The sequence below is a fragment of the Dama dama genome, chromosome 1, assembly GCF_033118175.1.
Source record: "Dama dama isolate Ldn47 chromosome 1, ASM3311817v1, whole genome shotgun sequence".
NCBI classification, from domain to species: Eukaryota; Metazoa; Chordata; class Mammalia; order Artiodactyla; family Cervidae; genus Dama; species Dama dama.
In genome coordinates, this window is record NC_083681.1 from 52,793,374 (window position 1) to 52,815,501 (window position 22,128).

Sequence of the window (22,128 nt, forward strand, 5' to 3'; positions counted from 1 at the left end):
CCTTGCAAACTTTTGCTCATGTCTCCTATTAAGTGTAAACACAAGAGGAGGGGTTTTGTTTTTTGTTCACTGCAGTATTCCCAGTGCCTAAAATAATATCTCATAGGTGCTTATTAATGCCTATTTGTTGAGTGAACAAATGAGACTCTTCACATCCTTTTCAGAAGGCTCACAGCTAGTTTTATGGCCCAAGCAGAAGATTGGAGGATTTATCTCTGGAGAAATGGCTGGCCTAAGAGAAAAGACATGCAGATATTGATATTTAAAGGGAAGAGTCCCTCATTTAAAAGTCCGGGTCTCTACTTGATAACTGTACAGTGATACTCAATAGTCAACAAACCCTCCTTTTTCTTTTTTTTTTTTTTCCCCTCCTTTTTCATAGAATCACCAGTAATCCAGGGAAGGCCTCTAACACAAAAGACAGAAACCAAAACAAAATGAGAAAAGGAAACAGTAGTGCATAGAACAAAATAAAATACTAAATAAGTGAGCATCTCGAATTTTCTGGTGGTCCAGTGGTTAGGACTTGGCACTTTCACTGCTATGGCACAGGTTCAATCCCTGATTGGGGAACAAAGATCTTGCAAGCCAAGCCTTGGGGTACAGCCAAAAAAAACCCCACAGTATGACAAAACCCACTGAAATGCTGTGAAGTGATTGGCCTCCAAGTAATAAAAAAAACAAAATAAAACAAATAAATAAAAAAACCCCACAAAAAACCAAACACCCCCCTCCCCCCGCCCCAACCAACATCTCTTGTTAGAGACGAGACAGTTTGACATCTGTGAAACAAGAAGAGAATGCTCTATTATTAAAAAAAAAAAAAAAGGAACCTGGTTTCAGAGAACAAAATGTAAATGTTGGGAATAAAAACATGTATAGTCGATATAATTCAATAGAAGAGAAAGTTTAAGGGATCTCCTAAGAAGCAGCTTGTTCTACTTTAAGATTAAAGTTTAGAAATGTGGGGGGTAAAAAGATTCTTTAAAACTCAACTGCAATATAAAATAAAAATTTTAAAGTATATATTGGTAAGAAATGACAGAAAATCTATAAATTAAAAAAACTCAACAGCAATAACTTAATTAGAAGTTGATAGAAAAATGCCCTAAAGTTTGAGAAAGAATAATGTAAAATTGTTTTGTCTAATATTTGCCTACTATGTTTTTGTCCATCTTTTTTTATTTTAGAACTTTTTGTCTCTTTTTAAAAAGTATATATTTTGAAATTTTAAAAAAATCTTATCTTAAGATATTTAAAACCTAGAGTAATTAGTTTATTTTTCATACATTTGGATTTATTTCTGCCATCTTATTTTGTATTTTGTCTCATCTGACCTGTGTTTTTCTAATTTCATTGTTTTCTCTATTAGAGTAGTAATGATATAATTAAATGTTCCCCTTCTCATTTTTGGGTAACAACTTTAATTGAGATAGAGTTCACATACTATACAACTGACTCATTTAGAATGTACAATCAATGTTTTTTTTTAAGCATATGCCCAAAGTTCTGCAACCATTACCATAGTCAATTTAGAACATGTTTAGCATCCCAAAAGAAACTTTATACCCATGAGCAATATGTCTTGCTTTTTAGTCCTCACTTTCCCTTAAACCTCCAAGCCCTAGGCAACCATCTGTTTTCTTTCTCAATAGATGTACCTAATCTGGACATTTATAATAAATGGACTTAAACAATATATGTGATCTTTTGTGAATGACCTCTTTGCCTACCATAATATTTTAAGTTCATCTTTACTGTAGCATGTTGAATTACTCTATTCTGTTGCCCAATAATATTCCATTGTATGGATTTATACCAAATTTTATTTATCTGTTCAACAGTTAATAGAGACTTGAGTTGTTCCTACTTTTTAACTATTATGAACAATGCCCCTGTGAACATTGTCATACATAAGTTTTTATGTAGACATGATGTTTTCATTTTCCATTTCCCTAATAACTAAATGATGCTGAATATCTTTTCATGTCCTTATTGACCACTTGTATATCTTCTCTGGAAGAATGTCTATTCAGATCCTTTGTTCATTAAGAAATTGGGTTATCTTTGTGTTATGAGTTCTTTATATATTCTAGATACAAGTTCCTTATCAGATCTGTGATTTTCCATATTTTCAGTGGTGTCCTTTGTTTTTTGTTTTTGTGTTTTTCCCCACCACACAACATAGCTTGCAGGATCTTAGTCCCCCAGCCAATAATTGAACCCAGGTTACCACAGGGAAAGTGCCAGCTCCTAAACACTGTACCACCAGGGAATTCCCTGTATATGTTTTAAAAATGTAATTATATAAATGTGATCTTATATATACTTATTTTTTATATATTCACATTTTTATACAAATGTACGTATAATTTTAGCCAACACTTCCAAAGTTGAATCTATCAAGGTACTTCCTTCCACAGTATGGAAATGTCTGTAACATAAAATTTCAATATCAAAGAAAGCTGTCAGTCAAGTGTAAAAATGGGTAACAGCATTTTCTGACATGCAAACTTTCAAAATTAATTCCCCTTTCTCAGGAAGCTAATGGAGGATGTGTTCTATCAAATAAGATGGAGTTTTTTTGGGTTTTCTTCCCATGTAGGTTACCACAGAGCATTGAGTAGAGATCCATGTGCTATAGAGTAGGGTTCTTACTAGATACCTGCTTTATACATGATAGTGTATATGTCAGTCCTGTTCTCCCAGTTCACCACCCTCTCCTTCTGCAGCCTCACTGGGATCCATACATCCAAGGAATAAACTAATTTTTGAAAATGATTGGCTCCATGACAAAAATAGTAAGTGTTAGTTGCTCAGCTGTGTCTGACTCTTTGTGAACCCATGGACTGTAGCCCACTGGGCTCATCTTCATCTGTCCATGGAATTCTCCAGGCAGGAATACTGGAGGGGGTTGCCATGGAAAAGATTCCCATATCCAGGGAATCCTCCTGACCCAGGGATCAAACCCGGGTCTCCTGCATTGTAGGCAGATTCTTTGCTGTTTGAGCCACCAGAGAATAGAACAGGGTAATTTGAGAGTAGCCAAAGGACTACTTTAATCCTCATAACAAAGCTTATAAAACTGATGCTACAAACCTATCTGACATGAAGAAACTCAGGCCTTGAGAAGTTAAGTGACTTGCCCAAGGTCGCACAATTAATAATGGAAGAACAAAGCTTTAGTCTAGCAAATGGAAAATTAATTTAGATTTTAAAAGTTTTAAGAGTGCAGTAGCCCCTCATTCTTTTCATCCCCTTTAAAATTTTTCCACTTTCTGCTGGAAATAGATGGTTAAGGTTAACATATAGGCCAAGGGTGTTTTTTTTTTAATCAAGCTATAATTGATTTACAGTGTTGAATTAATTTCTGCTGTATAGCAGAGTCACTAAGTTATAAATAAATATATATTTTCTATTGTTTATCATGGAATATATAGGACCTTGTTTATCTGTCCTATATATACTAGTTTGCATCTGCTCATCCCCGACTTGAAATCCTTTCTCCCCCCACCGCCTGCATCCCCAATCACAAGTTGGCAACCACAAGTCTGTTCTCTGTATCTGTGAGTCTGTTTCTGTTTCATAGGTATGTTCATTTGTGTCGTATTTTTAGATTTCACGTATAAGTGATACGCTGTTTTTGTCTCTCTGTCTGACTTACTTCACTTAGTATGATAATCTCTAGGTCCATCCTTGTTGTTGCAAGTGGCATTATTTCATTCCTTTTTATGGCTGAGTAATATTCCATTGAATATGTGTTCCATATTTTCTTTATCCATTCCTCTGTTGATGGACATTTAGGTTGCTCCCATGTCCTGGCTATTGTAAATAGTGCTGCTATGAATATTAGGGTGCATGTATTTTTTAGAACTAGTTTTCATACAAAGTCCTTACTATTTTATTTCTTGTCTAAATTACCAAATGTCCCCAAGTCTTGGAGTATATAAACAATTATGTGTTGAAATGCAGATGTTAGGAGTATGCCTGAAAAATCTCTGTGGTAGTAGGAGCAGCATTTTGAGGTGTAAATTATTGCCTTTTAAACTAAATGGGAATTACTCATATGTTGGGAAAGTTGGGTAGTCCCTGAAACTTTTTTTTAAAAGGAAGATTAGATAGAAGTGGAGGCTGTTCTCCTGGCAATAATTTCTGATTGTAGAAAGTACTTTTTCTTTAACTTGTGCCTGGCCAACTTGGAAAGTTTCTGTGGCCTTGGCAAAGTTAATCATATCTAGATTCTGAACAGGAAACCTTTGATAATATGCCCTAAATAAAGCCTTATTACTTTTCAGAAGTATAAATGAAAGCGTGAGAAAGAAAAAAAATCTGAAGGGGACTTCCCTGGTGTTCTGTGGTTAAGAAACTGCTTTGCAATGCAGGGGACGCAGGTCTGATCCCTGGTCAGGGAACTGATATCCCACATGCCACAGAGCAGCTGAGCCCTTGCACCACAACCAGAGTCCACGTGCTGCAATGAAAGATTCTGCGTGATGCAACAGAGGTCCTGTGCACCACAATGAAGACCTGACGCAACCTAAAAAATCTGAGAATTAGTGCAGCATTGGAATAAAGTACAGAGACTTTGAAGAGTGATGGAACTGGAGTTGAATCCTGTTACTGCCACTTGGTAGTTGTATAACCTTGGGCAAGTTGCTTTGTGTATCTAATCTGTTTTCTCATCTGTGAAATGGGGATAAAAATATCTTTCAGAGTTTTGTAAGAATTAGATCGAATTATGCTTGTAAATTGGAACAGTGACTCACTGTTGTGTACAGCAGATGTTAAGTACTACTGCTACCATATCCTAGGTCTAGACATTAAAATTTCATTCAAGATCTTTAGAATCTATAATAATATGTTTGGCATGCCATGTTATTGTTGTTATATATACTCAAATTAATATATGCATAGATGAGTTTGTGAGTGTGAGTAAAATTAAAGAGTTCTGCTTTTAGTTTTCCAGTAGGAATTCAAGTGTAACCAGCAAACCAGAAAAATAGGTCTAAAGTTGTAGTTTACTTCCACAGAAGAAGTTTTTCTATCAGAAGGTAGGTTTACACATTTACTGAGCAACTACCAGATTTATTTGATTCTTTTAAAAGATATCTTATTTTACTTAGTCACTATAATTTAAGGCAGAAAGAGTTTAGATCAGTTGAATTTGCCCAAGTTCATACTGTGTTAGGAATTATAGGGCAATGGTAGGAACTGTCATGCGAAGAGTTGACTCATTGGAAAAGACCCTGATGCTGGGAGGGATTGGGGGCAGGAGGAGAAGGGAACGACAGAGGATGAGATGGCTGGATGGCATCACCAACTCAATGGACATGAGTTTGAGTAAACTCCGGGAGGTGGTGGTGGACAGGTAGGCCTGGTGTGCTGTGATTCATGGGGTCGCAAAGAGTCGGACACGACTGAGCGACTGAACTGAACTGAACTGATGAGGAGTTTGAACTCCTCTGTCACTGCAAACCATATACTCTCCTTTGTATTTCTAGCACCTCTCTCTCAACTTGGAAAACTAAAAATTATCAGTACCTAGGCCACATCCCAGATGGTTTAAATCAATTTCTTGAGTTAGACCTAAGCATCAGTATTTTTAAAAACTTCCCAGGTAATTTTATTACATGGATTGAGACCCACTAATCTGTTTCAGTGCCTAGTAGAAAATGATATTCAATAAATACTTGACTGTTGAGAGAAGACATCCTTGATTGCCCAGCTGCCTCATTGTAATTCATTCCATATTATAGTCAACCTAGAGTACTTCTGTATTCACTTAAATTTTTAAAGGGGACTTTATATTATACTTTATACATACCCGCGGTTTGGTCCCATAGCATGTGTAAGATCTCAGGCAGTAGTTAATGTTTTGCTCGTAAAAGAGTTCTGAATTTCCTTCATTACTGGAAGGAAGAGTAGATATGGAAATAGAGGAAGACTTAGGGTTTTTCTTTCTTATGTTCCATCCAAAGTTGAAGACATAGGTTGTAGGTGGATATTTATTGTTTTAAAATGATTTAATATTTTTAAATGATACATTGTTCAAAAATAGAAAGATAGAAAGGGATGTGCATTGAAAATTGTTCCTCTCTCCTCCTAGTCATAGTTCCCCTCCCAGGTTACCATCAGTGTTATATCAGTATACTTCCAGAGATAGTCTGAACATACATAAGGAATTGTATTTATATGTATTTCCCGTTTTTACCCATATGGTAGTATGTGCATCATGTTTGTTTACTTCACAGTGTATCATATCTATAAATAAAGAATTTTATCAATATATAATTGCTTTTTATAACTATTGTTTCTCTATACACCAAAATTTATTTTAATCAGTTACCTGCTGATACTTAGGTTATTTTCAGTTTTTCTCTAACAGACAATGGTACATTGACTAGATAAGTCATTTCAGTTATGTGTAAGCTTATCTTCAAATAAATGCCCAGAAATTCAAAGTATTGATACGGCCAGTTTGCCATTTGGTTGGGAAATGACATAGAAGCATGAAAAAAAAAGGAAGATTAAAGGTATGACAAAGCAATAGTGACCAAAAATTATTGTGGTAGGAACAATATTAAACTGGGTTGAAAGGATAGGAATGAGCCTATAGCCAAGAATAAGGTGAGAGAACTTGTGTATATATATGCAATATGTTTGTGATTAAAATATACTAATGAATTTCCTAAAATCCTAAAGTTTTCATACATATTTGAGCTTTTTAAAACACATTTTAATGTAATACTTACTGTATAAAAACTCTTCTTATCTTTATGAGAAATGCTGTTTTCATTTCAGGTTTAATATTTTGATCAAGATTTTATCTTTTCATGCATGACTATGTTTTATTTGTAATCTCTCTCTTTTTCTTACCCTTAGCCCTGGAAGAAAGCGGGACTTTTCTCCTGTTCCTTGGAGTCAGTACTTTGAGTCCATGGAAGATGTAGAAGTAGAGAATGAAACTGGCAAGGATATATCCTTTGCAAACTCGCTTATTCCTTAATAAAATATAGTGTCTACAAAGATTTGTATAGTTCCTAAAATGTTCTTTATTTTTGCTGTTTATTTCATTTTTATTCCGTCTGTTCCTTGCACGACATGGGATGTTACTTGTAAGACTATTAATATCTTACTTGGCTATAATTGTCTAATACATGGGAAGGGATTAAGAAATTAAATTCCTGAAACTGATATATCTTTTGAGGAATGGTTTCATGAGTGAAGTGAGAAGTGAGTTGAACCAGCTTATTGTCTAGAAACCAGGAATTATGTCCTCATTAGGGCAAAGGGAATAGTTCGGTGTATTTTTTTTTCCAAGTGAAAAAGTGTCACACAGCTCCCATGCCTCAAAAACAGGTCTGGTGTCTCAGAAACTTCTCCGTAAGTTCCTCTTAAGCTTGGAAGGCTGTAGCTTTGCTTATAGCTTAGTCCTGTCTGAATTTTCTGATTGGTATCATCATAATTAAGTAATCAAAAATTTCAGTGAGCAAAAGCTTAGATATGTTATCTTTAACTATTCATACACTTTTCGAGTTTACAAGAGTGGTTCAGAGGGTCCAGTCCTACTCCTTCTGCATGGAGGAGGCCATTCTGCCCTTTCCTGGGCTGTGTTCACGGTAAGTAAGTAGTTGATAGTGGAAGTTAACGTTAGCTCAATGAAACTATCAGCCATGCCATGTAGGGCCACCCAGGATGGATCGGTTATGGTGGAGAGTTCTGACAAAATGTGGTCCACTGGAGAAGGGAATAGCAAACCACTTCAGTATTCTTGCCTTGAGAACCCCATAAACAGTATGAAAAGGCAAAAAGATAGGACACTGAAAGATGAACTCCCCAGGTTGGTAGGTGCCCAGTAGGCTACTGGAGATCAGTGGAGAAATAACTCCAGAAAGAATGAAGAGACGAAGCCAAAGCAAAAACAACACCCAGTTGTGAATGTGACTGGTGATAGAAGCAAAGTCCGATGCTGTAAAGAGCAATATTGCATAGGAACCTGGAATGTTAGGTCCATGAATCAAATTGGAAATCAATCAAATCAAAGGCAAATTGGAAGTGGTCAAACAGGAGATGGCAAGAGTGAATGTCAACATTTTAGGTATCAGTGAACTAAAATGGACTGGAATGGGTGAATTTAACCAGATGACCATTATATCTACTAGTGTGGGCAAGAATCCCTTAGAAGAAATGGAGTAGCCCTCATAGTCAACAAAAGAGTCCAAAATGCAGTACTTGGATGCAATCTCAAAAATGACAGAATGATCTCTGTTCGTTTCCGAGGTAAACCATTCCGTATCAAAATAATTCAAGTCTATGCCCTGACCAGTAGTGCTGAAGAAGCTGAAGTTGAATGGTTCTGTGAAGACCTACAAGACCTTCTACAACTAACACCCAAAAAAGATGTCCTTTTCATTATAGGGGACTGGAATGCAAAAGTAGGAAGTCAAGAAACACCTGGAGTAACAGGCAAATTTGGCCTTGGAGTACAGAATGAAGCAGAGCAAAGGCTAATAGAGTTTTGCCAAGAGAACACACTGGTCATAGCAAACACCCTCTTCCAACAACACAAGAGAAAATTCTACACATGGACATCACCAGATGTTCAACACTGAAATCAGATTGATTATATTCTTTGCAGCCAAAGATGAAGAAGCTCTATACAGTCAGCAAAAATAAGACTGGGAGCTGACTGTGGCTCAGATCATGAACTCCTTATTGCCAAATTCAGACTTAAATTGAAGAAAGTAGGGAAAACCACTAGAACATTCAGGTATGACCTAAATCAAATCCCTTACTATTATACAGTGGATGTGAGAAATAGATTCAGGGGATTAGATCTGATAGACGAGTGCCTGATGAACTATGGATGGAGGTTCTTGACATTGTACAGAAGACAGGGATCAAGACCATCCCCAAGAAAAAGAAATGCAAAAAAGCAAAATGGCTGTCTGAGGAGGCCTTACAAATAGCTGTGAAGAGAAGTGAAAGGCAAAGGAGAAAAGGAAAGATATACCCATTTGAATGCAGAGTTCCAAAGAATAGCAAGGAGAGATAAGAGCGCCTTCCTCAGTGATCATTGCAAAGAAATAGAGGAAAATAATAGAATGGCAGAGACTAGAGAGGTCTTCAAGAAAATTAAGAGATACCAAGGGAACATTTCATGCAAAGATGGGCACAATAAAGGACAGAAATGGTATGGGTCTAACAGAAGCAGAAAATATTAAGAAGAGGTGGCAGGAATGCACAGAAGAACTATATAAAAAAGATCTTCACGACCCAAATAATCACAATGGTAGGATCACTCACCTAGAGCCAGGCATCCTGAAATGCGAAGTCAAGTGGCCTTAGGAAACATCACTGAACAAAACTAGTGGATGTGATGGAATTCCAGTTGAGCTATTTCAAATCCTAAAAGATGATGCTGTGAAAGTGCTGCACTCAATATGCCAGCAAACTTGGAAAACTCAGCAGTGGCCACAGGACTGGAAAAGCTTAGTTTTCATTCCAATCCCAAAGAAAGGCAGTGCCAAAGAATGTTCAAACTACTGCACAATTGCATTCATCTCACACGCTAGCAAAGTAATGCCCAAAATTCTCCAAGCAAGGCTTCAACAGTACATGAACGAAAACATATTCTAAAACTCATCAGTAGTATGGTATTGGCAGAAAGAATCCAGAAATAAGCCCATGTATAAAAATAGGTTATTATAAAAAAATCCAAATGGATTAAACTACTGAATTTAAAAAGATGATAAGAACATTAATATATGGTGTGGGGCAGCCACATGAAGTGGAAGCCATAAGAAAAAGGTTGATAAGTTCAACTTTACTGAAACCAAAAATTCCAAGGACTCCAAGAAGGCTCCATGGAGAAAAGATAATCTCTAAAATAAATGGTGTTGGGAAAACTGAATAACTCCATGCAAAACATGTCTCTCTCACACACACAGGAATATTCAGCCATGAAAAAGAAAGGAATCTTGCTGTTTGCAACCACATGGAGGACCTTGAGTGTGTTGTGCTAGATGAAATAAGTCAGATAAAGACAAATAATATATGTTCTCCGTTACATGTAGAATCTAAAAAATCTGACTTCATAGAAATAGAGATTAGAATGGTGATTGTCAAAGGCCAGGAGGTGGGAATAAACTGGAAAATTCTGAAGGAGATGGGAATACCAGACCACCTGACCTTCCTCTTGAGAAACCTGTATGCAGGTCAGGAAGCAACAGTTAGAATTGGACATGGAACAAAAGACTGGTTCCAAATAGGAAAAGGAGTACATCAAGGCTGCATATTGTCACCCTGCTTATTTAACTTACATGCAGAGTACATCATGAGAAACGCTGGGCTGGATAAAGCACAAGCTGGAATCAAGATTGCTGGGAGAAATATCAATAACGTCAGATATGCAGGTGACACCACCCTTATGGCAGAAAGTGAAGAGGAACTAAAAAGCCTCTTGATGAAAGTGAAAGAGGAGAGTGAAAAAGTTGGCTTAAAGCTCGACATTCAGAAAACTAAGATCATGGCATCTGGTCCCATCACCCCATGGGAAATAGATGGGGAAACAGTGGAAACAGTGTCATACTTTATTTTTTGGGGCTCCAAAATCACTGCAGATGGTGACTGCAGCCATGAAATTAAAAGACGCTTACTCCTTGGAAGGAAAGTTATGACCAACCTAGATAGCATATTAAAAAGCAGAGACACTGCTTTTCCAACAAAGGGCCGTCTGGTCAAGGCTATGGTTTTTCCAGTGGTCATGTATGGATGTGAGAGTTGGACTGTGAAGAAAGCTGAGCACCAAAAAATTGATGCTTTTGAACTATGGTGTTGGAGAAGACTCTTGAGAGTCCCTTGGACTGCAAGGAGATCGAACCAGTCCATCCTAAAGGAGATCAGTCCTGGTGTTCCTTGGAAGAACTGATGCTGAAGCTGAAACTCCAATACTTTGGCCACCTGATGCGAAGAGTTGACTCATTGGAAAAGACCCTGATGCTGGGAGGGATTGGGGGCAGGAGGAGAAGGGGATGAGAGAGGATGAGGTGGCTGGATGGCATCACCGACTCGATGGGCATGAGTTTGAGTAAACTCCGGGAGTTGGTGATGGACAGGGAGGCCTGGCGTGCTGTGATTCATGGGGTCGCAAAGAGTCGGACACGACTGAGCGACTGACCTGAACACGTGGGGGAATGGGGAGATGTTGGTCAAAGGGTACCAACTCCCAGCTGTAAGATGAATTAGTTCTGGGAATCTGTTAAGTGTACAACATAGTGACTGTAATTAATTGTATGGTATTAATACTTGAAAGTTTTTAAGAGAATAGATATTAAATGTTATCCACACACACAAATGATGATTATGTGAGAGGCTGGAGGTTATTGTGATAACTATTTTGCATATACACATGTATCAAATGATCACATCCAGTGCCTTAAACTTAAATGTTATATGTCAATAATATTTCAGCAGAGTTGGGGGGAAAGATCATAGAGAACATCCAAAGAGATGACATTTAGATGGCAAATCATGAGCTTTTTTCTCCTCTCTTTCTTACTAATTTTCTATATTTTTATAATGTGAATATATTAAAAATGTTTAGTCAAAAATAAAATGAGAAAATGTGATTTAAGAGCTTTGATTTGTTTTATGTTATACATTGACTGTTATGTTAGTAGCTTACCTTGGTTCTGGTCTTATTTTTACTGCTAGTTGTACGATCTCAAGAAAATAATTTCCTTTCTCTTGACTTCAGTTTCCTCATTCATGAAATGTAGGAGTTAGCCTAGATAGTTGTCCTATCTTTTTCTTAAAAGTTAAAAAAGTGTAGATGACATTTACTAACACTAATTGTGATGTATTACTGTCAAAGACTCTAGTTCATTTGAGGAAGAAGATCCTCAATTTCAGGTTTGTTTAAACCAATAAAATTGTACTTGCTCATGATATTATGATTTCTTTTTTAATATATTTTTAATTGGCACAAACTTATGTGTACTGCTGCTCTTTCTTAAGTGAATCTTTGGTAGATTTTATGACTTGTGCTGCTTTCAAGGTTATTTCATTATCTGAGTGTCACATTTGTGTGATATGCTGAACCAAGATATAGACTGACTCACTGGTTCTTATCTAGAGAATTTCCCTTCTAGAATAGGGAAGAGATAACCAGTGAGTGTGGATGAAAATCACAGGTGATAGCAGAGTTCAGAGGGGCTTTGCTTAGAGGTGCTTATTCTGTTTCATGGAAAGCTAGGAAGAGTTAAATTTTAAAGAGGGATTTCATATTTTGAAGTTGGGATAGAGCCAGAATGTGTACTAAAAAAACAGAGTCATTAGTTTTAAAAGTTTTCTTCAAAGGGGAATTCCTTTGATTCCCTTGGGATCCTTTAATTCTGATGGCAGTTCACCCAACAAAGTTATCATTGGTAATGGGGAAAGTTTTGCTAACCCTGATGTATCTTAATACTTTCCGTTTTCCTCCTAGGCAGCAATCATTAGTAGAGTTCAATGTAGGATTGTGGCTTTGGATCTTCGAGGTCACGGTGAGTGAAGTTCTTAATTACTCACTGACTCAATGACATATTTGCCAACCCTTTTGAATAGTGTAAAGTATTAAAAAGTTCACTGGGTTTGGTCATTTCCATTTCGGCATTTTGAGGGAAATCCTAGCTCTTAGTTTTCACAAATATTTTATAAATTCACACACATATATATCTTGTTGAGAAAATGTCTGCTAATGTGACCAAATTCCAGTTCTGGTGGTGTATAAGGAATGTGGAAAAATCTGCTACTGTAATTATCCTTCATAAAGATATGTCTGTAACAGAAAATCCTTGCTGTGCCTATCATGTACAATTATAAAGTCGCCATTTCATTATCCTAAAGTGAGATTTTTGGAAGCCAGTACTCTGATTTTATCATTTATCTCCTTGGGAATTTTATTTTTAAAATATTTTCTTTTTAGGTGAAACAAAAGTCAGGAATTCTGAAGACCTGTCTGCGGAAACAATGGCAAAGTAAGTAATATGTTTATACAATCACCTGGCTTACATTACTACCATAAATAATAATGTATCTTTATGGCTCTCCTGGTGAGATTGTTGAACAATAAATAACAGAGAACATTTTACTTCTTTTTTCTTTCCTCTTTATCTGGTGTTTCTTTACTACTTAATATTGAAAGAAACCTCCAATTTCTTGGTATATTCAATATGATGGTCATCATTTAAAATGATGCCCTGAAAATTCTTCAGGGAACAGTTTAGTCTGTATTAGCTTTTGAAAAGTTTCCTTCTGTTCACACAGTTGAATAGAATCTGAATATCTACTGGGGACCCAAGCTTGAAAAATAGTTGTTTACAAAAGGCCCTCTAGGATATTCTTAGATTCCTGCCCACATGCCTTTTCCAGCTTTATAGTAAGATGGGAACAAGGTATTAAAGAATTAACTGATTATACCCTGAACTGCAAAGTAAAAGATGAGTACAGCACCTACAGTGGCTCTCAAACCTGGCCATTCATCAGAATTATCTGAGAAATGATTTAAAGTACAGATCATTCAGCCCTGCCTCACAGCTTTTGAATTAATGCTTCTACCAGTGGGTCTGGGCATTTATATTTTGATAAATTTCTATAAAGGAATCTGATGCAGCCAGTCCCATGACTAGTATTTGGGAACCACTATTCTGTATTGTATGGACTTCCCTGGTAGCTCAGTGGTAAAGTATCTGCCTGCCAATGCAGGAGACACGAGTTTGATCCTTGGGTTGGGAAGATCCCCTAGAGTAGGAAATGGCAACCCACTCCAGTATTCTTGCCTGGAACATTCTGTGGACAGAGGAGCCTGGTGGGCTACAGTCCATGGGGTCACAAAGAGTTGGACACGACTGAGTACATACACATACAACGTTCTGTATAGTAAACAGGCTTTTTCAAGCTGCCTTGCTTTTAACACGTGCTCTCTCATGTGTTTAATGCATGAGCTCTCAAGTATTTTTTTGGCACCAAAAATACCTTGTCCCTTCTTACTTTAGCAGCTTGAATCTCAGTATAAGTAAAGTTGAATCTGGACATAAGTTCTGTTTTTCTTTCAGAACCCAAACTCATGTGGCCAAAATTGTATTGTTACAGTAGATATTATTTATGTGATTTCTATCTTCCAGGCTTTATTAAGTGTAAATTAAACATTTATTTAGAATAAATTATTTGTTTTAATCCATAGTGTAAATATTGTTACCTTTTTATCAATGAGGAAACTGGCACAGTAACTAACCGTGTGAGGTCACACAGTTAATGGACCTGAACTGTGATCATTCAGCCATAGTACTTGGCAAAGAGAGAGAAATAACAATGTGTGAGAACCATTCAGCTCAATAATCATGTGCCTGAGAAACCACGAAAGGAGAGCCAAGAATCTGCTCCCTCATTTTTTCCTTTGTAATATGAGAACAGTAAAGCCTGAAATAATCAAGCATGTAATACCCATAGAAAGATTTGCAGATGATTTTTAAAGGGTACAAAAAAGTGAAATATATCTTCTAAGTGGCCAGTCAGCCAGACAAGGATGTGATAGCTTGACTGACATTCAAGAAGAAATTAAAGAATTGATGATGACCTTAAGGAAATACTGCCTATCATGTATGAATCTGGGACAATCAGGAGAGAGAAATCAGATAGTAATAAACAAGGAAAGCTTAATATAAAGATTTATTAATTATAACAGGGGACTGGAGTAATGAGGAATTGGCTGGTAAAAAGTAAGAGCTCTAAAGAATATAGGGTTAATTAAGTTGATTATGGGAATCAATGTCACAGTGTATACATATGTCAAATCATCACATTGTACACTTTTTAAGTATATTATAATTTTATCTATCAGTTACATCTCAGTAAAGCTGGGAACAAGTTTGAAAAACAGAAGGAAAGACTAGAAATAGCAGATGTAAGAAGCAGCCACTTCCTATTTCCCCTCAGACTGAGACATCACCTGAGTGGAAAAGATTGAGATCTAGACCTTGTTGGAGAGGGCACTAGTGATGGCTTACTGAAGGTATAGAAGTCATTTTGATGCCAGAACTTGCCAGAAATCTGCCCTTTTGGGTTCGGGGAAGCTGTTCACATGGAGTTGTCTCACCAGAGGCAGTCTGCAGCAGAATTACCAGGGATGGTTCCAGAGATCTGCAGTACAGCATGATGCCTATAGTTAATGATGCTGTGCACTTAGAAGTTTGTTAGGAGGGTAGCTCTCATGTAAAGTCTTTCTACCATGCATATGTATGCATTCACACACACACACATGAGCAGTGCAAGGAATCTTGAAGGTGATGGATGTGTTTATTCCCTTGATCATGGTGATGATAACAGGAGTTGATCATGGTGATGATAATAGGAGTGTATACTTACCAATTGTATACATTAATTATGTACCATTTTTATATACCAATTATACTTCAAAAATCTAGGGAGAATAAAAGAACACTAGGGATGGGGGGATGGAGTGTTTGGAGAAACCTTCTGTGTTGCAAGAGCTGGTCACCGGAAAAGCTGTGGGTGCTGCAGATCCTGGATGCTAGACAAGCTCCAGGAGCTTGTGGGGTCAGTGCACACTGGGAACAAAACCCTCTCTCTCTGCAGTATCTCTCCTTTGCCCTCCACTGGCATAGCTTGACATCTTGCCAGCTAGCAAAGGAAAAATATTGAAAGGCCTCATCCAGTTATTACAGAACATGTAAATGGTGAATAAGAGCTAAGAGATAATAAGTTGATAACTCACACAGAAAGTTCAAAAGAAAATAAATGATTAAAACTTTCTGTAAGAGCTGAAGATAATTACCAAGAATCAGAAGAGCCAACAAGTTGGATTCTTGCTGAAATAGGTGAAGCAATAAAACATTTATATTGTTTCTGAATTCAATCACTCTGTGAAACAAAAATCTTAAAATGGGCATTTTAATGGGCAATTGGTGGGTTTTCAAGTAGCCCTGACAGATGGGTTTTGCCTTTCACATCAACTTAGAACCTAAACTCTATGTAAAAATGAAACTCCACTGAAAGTAGAAGAGCTGAGATTCAAGCTCAGCTTACTCTGATACTACATTTTCTGTCATGTCTGTGATACGCTATACTGCTTCTCAGGAAATGAACTAGTATTAATAAATATGACAGGATCCCCCTAGATAGCATCTACCAAAATTGTATATCCAGTTACTAACTAGATAATCTTTCATAGCATCCTTTTATTTTACTCATTAAACCTAACAAACCAAAACTTTTAGCCTTAAATTTAACTCTGAGGGAATATTAAAAATTATTTGTTTTTGCTTATAAAGTTGAGTGGCCTGCTTATTTCTCATTCACATTGTCTGTAGATATTGCAACTATCCTATTCATATCTCTAATTGTTGTTTGAGATTTTTAAGATTAATTCCTTCAGAAATAATAATACTTATTTTTGCCATTCTGAATACTGTGGAGAACCATATTTGAAAGACTGTGTCCCTACATTCACAGCTGCTATATGGCTGACAGTGCGTGAGTGCCTGAGGTGTGTAGTGACACTCGGCAAGACAAAACTGCTTGAAGTTGACTGACTGACTCACTCCCAGAAGACAGTAGAGCCAGTGGTCTCTAGAAACACACCCTACTTACTCTTCCTATAGCAAAGAAGGCCCATACACGAATGAAAAATAAAGTTTCTGCTTTACTTCTCCTTTTCAAAGCTTTGGGGTTTAACTTTGTTAAATAGGTTCACTCGTAATTAAAGACTGGAACAGAAGCCAGTAAAAATTAGCTCTGAACATTTTTCTGGTTTCTCAGAACACTAAATTTGCGTTCATACTTCAAACAACTTTACATGACAAATTATAAATAATAATTGTATAACACCTTACTCTTTTCAAAGTAAAGTGATGAAAGTACTCTTTTCATTACTGAGTGTCTCAGTAATCCTCAGAGCAATCCAGAATAGTAATTGATATTCTTATCTTCATTTTATAGATGTTGAAACTCTAAGAGATTAAGAAACTAATGCAAGTTCACACAATTAAAAAATAAACTAGATCTGCAGTTCATCTTGCAGGTGATGTCAAACTGCTATATTATAATGCTTAAAAAAATTGTTTTCCTATTTCATGGATGGGGAAACTGAGGCATAGAGCAGTTGAATGACTTGTTCAGAGTTTCAGGCCTATTTTAGGTTTAAAATAAAGGTAGATATTTATGTAATTGTACTAAATGTGTGGAACAGTGAAAGTGTGATGTAAAGGGAAATCAAAGTTTTGGTTCTTAGCTCTTCTTGTATAGGTGCTGGGGACTGTGTTAGGAGGTTTACTTAGGTGCATTTGCAAGATGGTCTATTAGACCTTTACAGCCCTGGGATTATTAGTTACAGACCAAAGGAGAGAATTAGGAAAGAAAACTATTTTTACAGTGTTGTTAGAGAGTAATATGCCCTGCTTTATTTACTTCTCTGCAGAGATGTTGGCAATGTGGTTGAAGCCATGTATGGGGACCTCCCTCCTCCAATTATGCTCATTGGACATAGCATGGGCGGTGCTATTGCAGTCCACACAGCATCGTCTAGCCTGGTGCCAAGCCTGCTGGGTCTGTGCATGATTGATGTTGTGGAAGGTAAGTTTTCTTAGTGCTAACTAACTCAAAATCTTTGACTTATAAAAGATATCCATGGTAGATTATTGTTATCTTGTCTTTATTTATTGTTGACTTTCATCTTGAAGTATGTCCCTCTGTCTTTTATATCTTTTAAAAATGTCTTTAAATGTTATTTTGTAGCAAAGGCATTCCAGGTATTTTTTTATTTGAATATAATTGACATTTAACTTTTCAAATGTACATCATCATGGCTTGATATATGTGTATATTGTGAAATTATCACCACAATATATCTAGTTAACATATGTCATCACACAAAGTTACAGATTTTTTGTGTGTGTGTGATGAGAACTTATAAGATCTTAGCAACTTTTCACATATGCAATATAGTATTATTAACTATAATCACCATGCTATGCATTACATACCTAGGACTTATTTTATTAGTGGAAGTTTGTACTTTTCACACTGTCACTCATTTTGTCCACACCTCACATTATATAATCATTTTACATGCCATCAGAAACTCTACATAAACATCGTTTATGGCTGCATAATATTTTAATTGTATGTACATCCCATAGTTTTATTTACTATTTAAAAAGAAACTGCCATGTTTTTTCTGATCCAGCCTCAGAAGTCACACTATTGCTTGTGTAAGTCAGCTCTATTCAATGTGGAGGAACTACTGAATACCAGGAGGCAAAAGTCATTGGAGGACATCTTAGAAGGAGGCAATCACATCAGTCTTTTGAATTTTCTTAAACTGCTTTTTCCCTCCATGCGTCACTTAATTCTGTCATTGAGGGGAGATATATAGTATATAGTTGACTCTTTAAGTTATGTTGACTCAGAATATGTCAAGTGCTGTGGTTAAAATTTTTTGTTTAACATCTAGGTACAGCCATGGATGCACTTAATAGCATGCAGAATTTCTTACGTGGTCGTCCTAAAACCTTCAAGTCTCTGGAGAATGCCATTGAATGGAGGTAACCTACAAATTTATATTGTCTATATTTTATTTTATTTTATTTTTTTATTGTCTATATTTTAAATGTTAGGTTTAGCTTTTCTTTTTCATCAGCTCAAGCACCAAGTTGAAGGGAATGGTTCAGTTTCCAAGCCTCAGCTTTGTTGTAATATGTACGGAAACATTTATATAAAGAGCAGTTTTAAAAAATAAACATTTTGGACTGCTCAGTTGTCTAAAACCCATCCTTTTTCTAATATACTATAGTACCTCCTAGAATCTTAACAATTATGGATTATCTGCTGTCTAGCTGTTCCCATCTCTAAGGTGAGATTTTTGGACCAAATGAGACTGTAAGGCCTTTTCCACCTCTGATATGCCATGATTCTGGATTCACTTTCTCTGTTCCAGAGAAGGTAGAGAAACAGATGGGTGTAGGTTCCCCTCTCAGTTTTTATTTGCGTTTGGCCTAAATAAAAATCCTTTGCTAAATAGTTTTCATAGAAATTACTGACAGAATTGGCTATGGCTTCCACTTAAGTAAAGACTGTTCAGTCATTAATTTATTCACTAATTCAATAAATTATTTGACCATTTATTAAACATATTTATTGAACACTTTGTGCTAAAGGGTAATGATGCAAATATGAGTAAAACACTGTCCCTCCCCTACAGAGATCAGTTTTTGGATAAAATGTCTTCAGTATCCTTTCTTCCTACCTATTCCTCAAAATCCATTTCTAGTCCCCTCTCCAGAACACTTCCTATAACTCCTCCAAACCACCCGGTCATTCCCTCAGCAAAATTGCTAAAAACCTTCAAGTCTATATTACATTGTACTGTTTACCCCTCAAGTCTTCTAGTCCTTCTTTAAGGGATATGCTTATATTGTTAATTTTTATTTTTGTCTTAATGCTCTTCCTGCATTATAAGATCAGAAGCTATTCTTTATTTCTTTTGTACTTTCATATAACATATACCATACTTCAGGTGGCTTTAGCAGGCAGAATGTATCTATTTACTGAGTCAGAGATATCAAGTGAGAATTAAGAATCTGGCAAATGTATCTTAGGGATTCCTCCTAGGACAGAGGATCTCATGCCAAATATGGCTTGCCAGAATGATGTTTGTGTTTGATATGGTTGCTTTTGCTTCCCCTGTTTACTACCATAATGTAAGATGCTCTCTTGGAAGTACCAAAGATCACTTAAGCAGCCACACTGAGAATACAACTCCTACTAGCTCAACATGTACCTTGGGCATCCTGCCTACCACCCCAGTAAGAACCAGTGAAAAAATTATCACAGATAACTTTTAAAATTTATTCAGTTAACACTTTTTTTTTTTTTCAAGTACCTAAGATGTATCAGTACCTGACCTAAGAACTGGGGATGAATTAGGCTTAGTTCCTTTTATCAAAAAACTGGAATACATACAAGTAATTATATAAACACAACACAACGAAGGAGGTACAGAAGACAAGTACCCAAACCAGTCTGAGGGTCGTGGTGCACCTTCTCTTAAGGGGAGATAGAGTCTTGATTCTAGTATCAGATGTGGGATAGAATAAGCATTCTATTTGTTGAATGTTAAAATGTTCTGGGTTCTATGAGAGCCACTGATTTTTAGATATCTTTTGATTGTAAGAATCAGAAAGAATACTACCAGCTTTTTGGTAATTTTATTTTGTGTCTGAGGGATATCTGAATAGTTTATGACTCATGACCATTTTGGTTATTCCAGATTTGAGGTGGGGACAAGATGTTGAAATACAAGACCAATCTATTTAATCCAGTAAAGATTTAAAGCAAAGTGAATTTCTGCTTTTGTTCTCTTGGTCATGCAAATAAGAGGCAATAGGGTGTAGTCATTAAAAGCCTGGGCTTTGAAGTCAGAAATGGATTCAGATCTTGGTTCTACCACCTAGATGCTCTGAGGAAAGCAGAATAGGGGAAGCAGTTGAGGAGGAAGGGTAATAACAAAAGTGAGAAATTGGTTAGGAAACAACTGTAGAAGAGAGTAATGCTGGTCAGCATAGACTGTGATGGCAACAGAGGAAGTTATATGGTCATATTTGGAATGTATTTTGAAGGTAGAGCTGACAGGATTGCCTTATGGATTGTGTCTTGGGAGAGCAGGTGAGGGGAGATGCAGCTTTCAAGGATGACTACTAGGTTTTTAACCCAACAATTGATGAATGATAGAGACAAAGAGCAGCAGATTTGAGGGCAGCAAGGGGCAGGAATCAGGACTTTTATTTGCATGGTCAAATAAAAATATTCTCTTTGAATATGCAAAAAAAAAAAGAAAAGATTGAATGCAATCATTTAGTTGATAGAAAAAAGATCTAAGTACTGAGCTTTGAGATACACTACAGTACTTAGATCTTGGGAAGGAAAGCAATATCCATCAAAATAGACTGAAAAGGCACAGCTGGTGAGATAGAAGGAAAGCAAGAGAGTGTTAGCACTCTTGGAAGAAGAAATGATCTTTGTCAAATGCTGCTGAGAGATTAAGTGAGGTCAAGACTAAGAAATGACCATTAGGATTGGCCTGATGAAGGTGACCTTGACAAAGGAAATCTCTGAAAGTAAGTAGGAGATAAAAAGCTGATGCATGTTGGGGATGTTGGTTGAGGAAAGGATGTGAGCTGACAAAGTGGAGAAAGCAAGTAAGATAACTTTTTTGAGATAGAAGAGCAGAGAAGTAAGGTAGTATCTAGAAGTGAATGTGGGGTTGAAGATGTTTTTAAAGAATGTTTTATAATATCCACTAGATGTTTTATGTAATATCTACTAGAGAAAAAAATGACACAAATAAGAGACAGGATAAGTAAAGGAACAAGATCTTCATGAACAAATGAGCATTGAACCAGTGCCCAACGTTGGGCTTGAATAGGAACGGAAATAACTTCATATATTCAGTACTCTCCAAGGTAGAGTATGTGATTATAAATACGGGTGGATTTGTAGATTCAGTTGGTGGTAGAAAAATGAAATAGTAATTCTGATTGCTTCTGTTTATCATTAAAATAAGAAACAAAGTCATTATCTAAAGGGGGTTACAGTATAAAATTTTATGTGATTTTTTTTTTTTAAAGCTAAAAAATGAGATTTAAAGAAATGTGTTCTGGTGGCTTGCTTCAGGCAGTGTTTTCAGGTCCCCTGGGACAGGCAGTCATTTTCTTGGCCCTTAGTCAACTCTGAGAAGACTATTCTATTTATAGAGTCTGAGCTCCTAAGCCTCTATATCATGGCATGTAACATCCTCCAGGAGCTAACCCCTGCCTGTCCTGTTCTGTCACACTCTCCCGTTACTCTCCCCTGTTCCTCCTTGCTCTCTTCCCTCTAAGATCATTGTCCTACTGATCTTTTCACATCACAGTACCTTTGTTCACAGTGTGCCTTCTGCCTGTTTTGCTTTGACCACCCTCTCTTGTTTTCCACTTATCCTCAGTCCTGAGTTTAGGCAAGACTTTGGGAAGTTTTCTCTGACTTCATTCAGAATAAATGAGGTTCCTTTGAACCTTACTCTATTAAAATATT

At 36.6% G+C, this 22,128-nt stretch overlaps 1 protein-coding gene across 3 annotated transcripts in view; it reads left to right on the forward strand.

The window, feature by feature from the left end:
* PPME1 (protein phosphatase methylesterase 1) overlaps positions 1 to 22,128 on the forward strand; it is a 50,125-nt gene that overhangs the window by 13,627 nt on the left and 14,370 nt on the right. For all 3 annotated transcript variants that reach the window (XM_061150106.1, XM_061150114.1, XM_061150121.1), the window contains exons 2-7: positions 6,883 to 6,976; positions 7,527 to 7,619; positions 12,488 to 12,545; positions 12,968 to 13,019; positions 17,477 to 17,631; positions 18,512 to 18,602. In XM_061150106.1, coding sequence (XP_061006089.1) covers positions 6,883 to 6,976; positions 7,527 to 7,619; positions 12,488 to 12,545; positions 12,968 to 13,019; positions 17,477 to 17,631; positions 18,512 to 18,602 — 543 coding nt within the window. The remainder of the gene's footprint in view (positions 1 to 6,882; positions 6,977 to 7,526; positions 7,620 to 12,487; positions 12,546 to 12,967; positions 13,020 to 17,476; positions 17,632 to 18,511; positions 18,603 to 22,128) is intronic.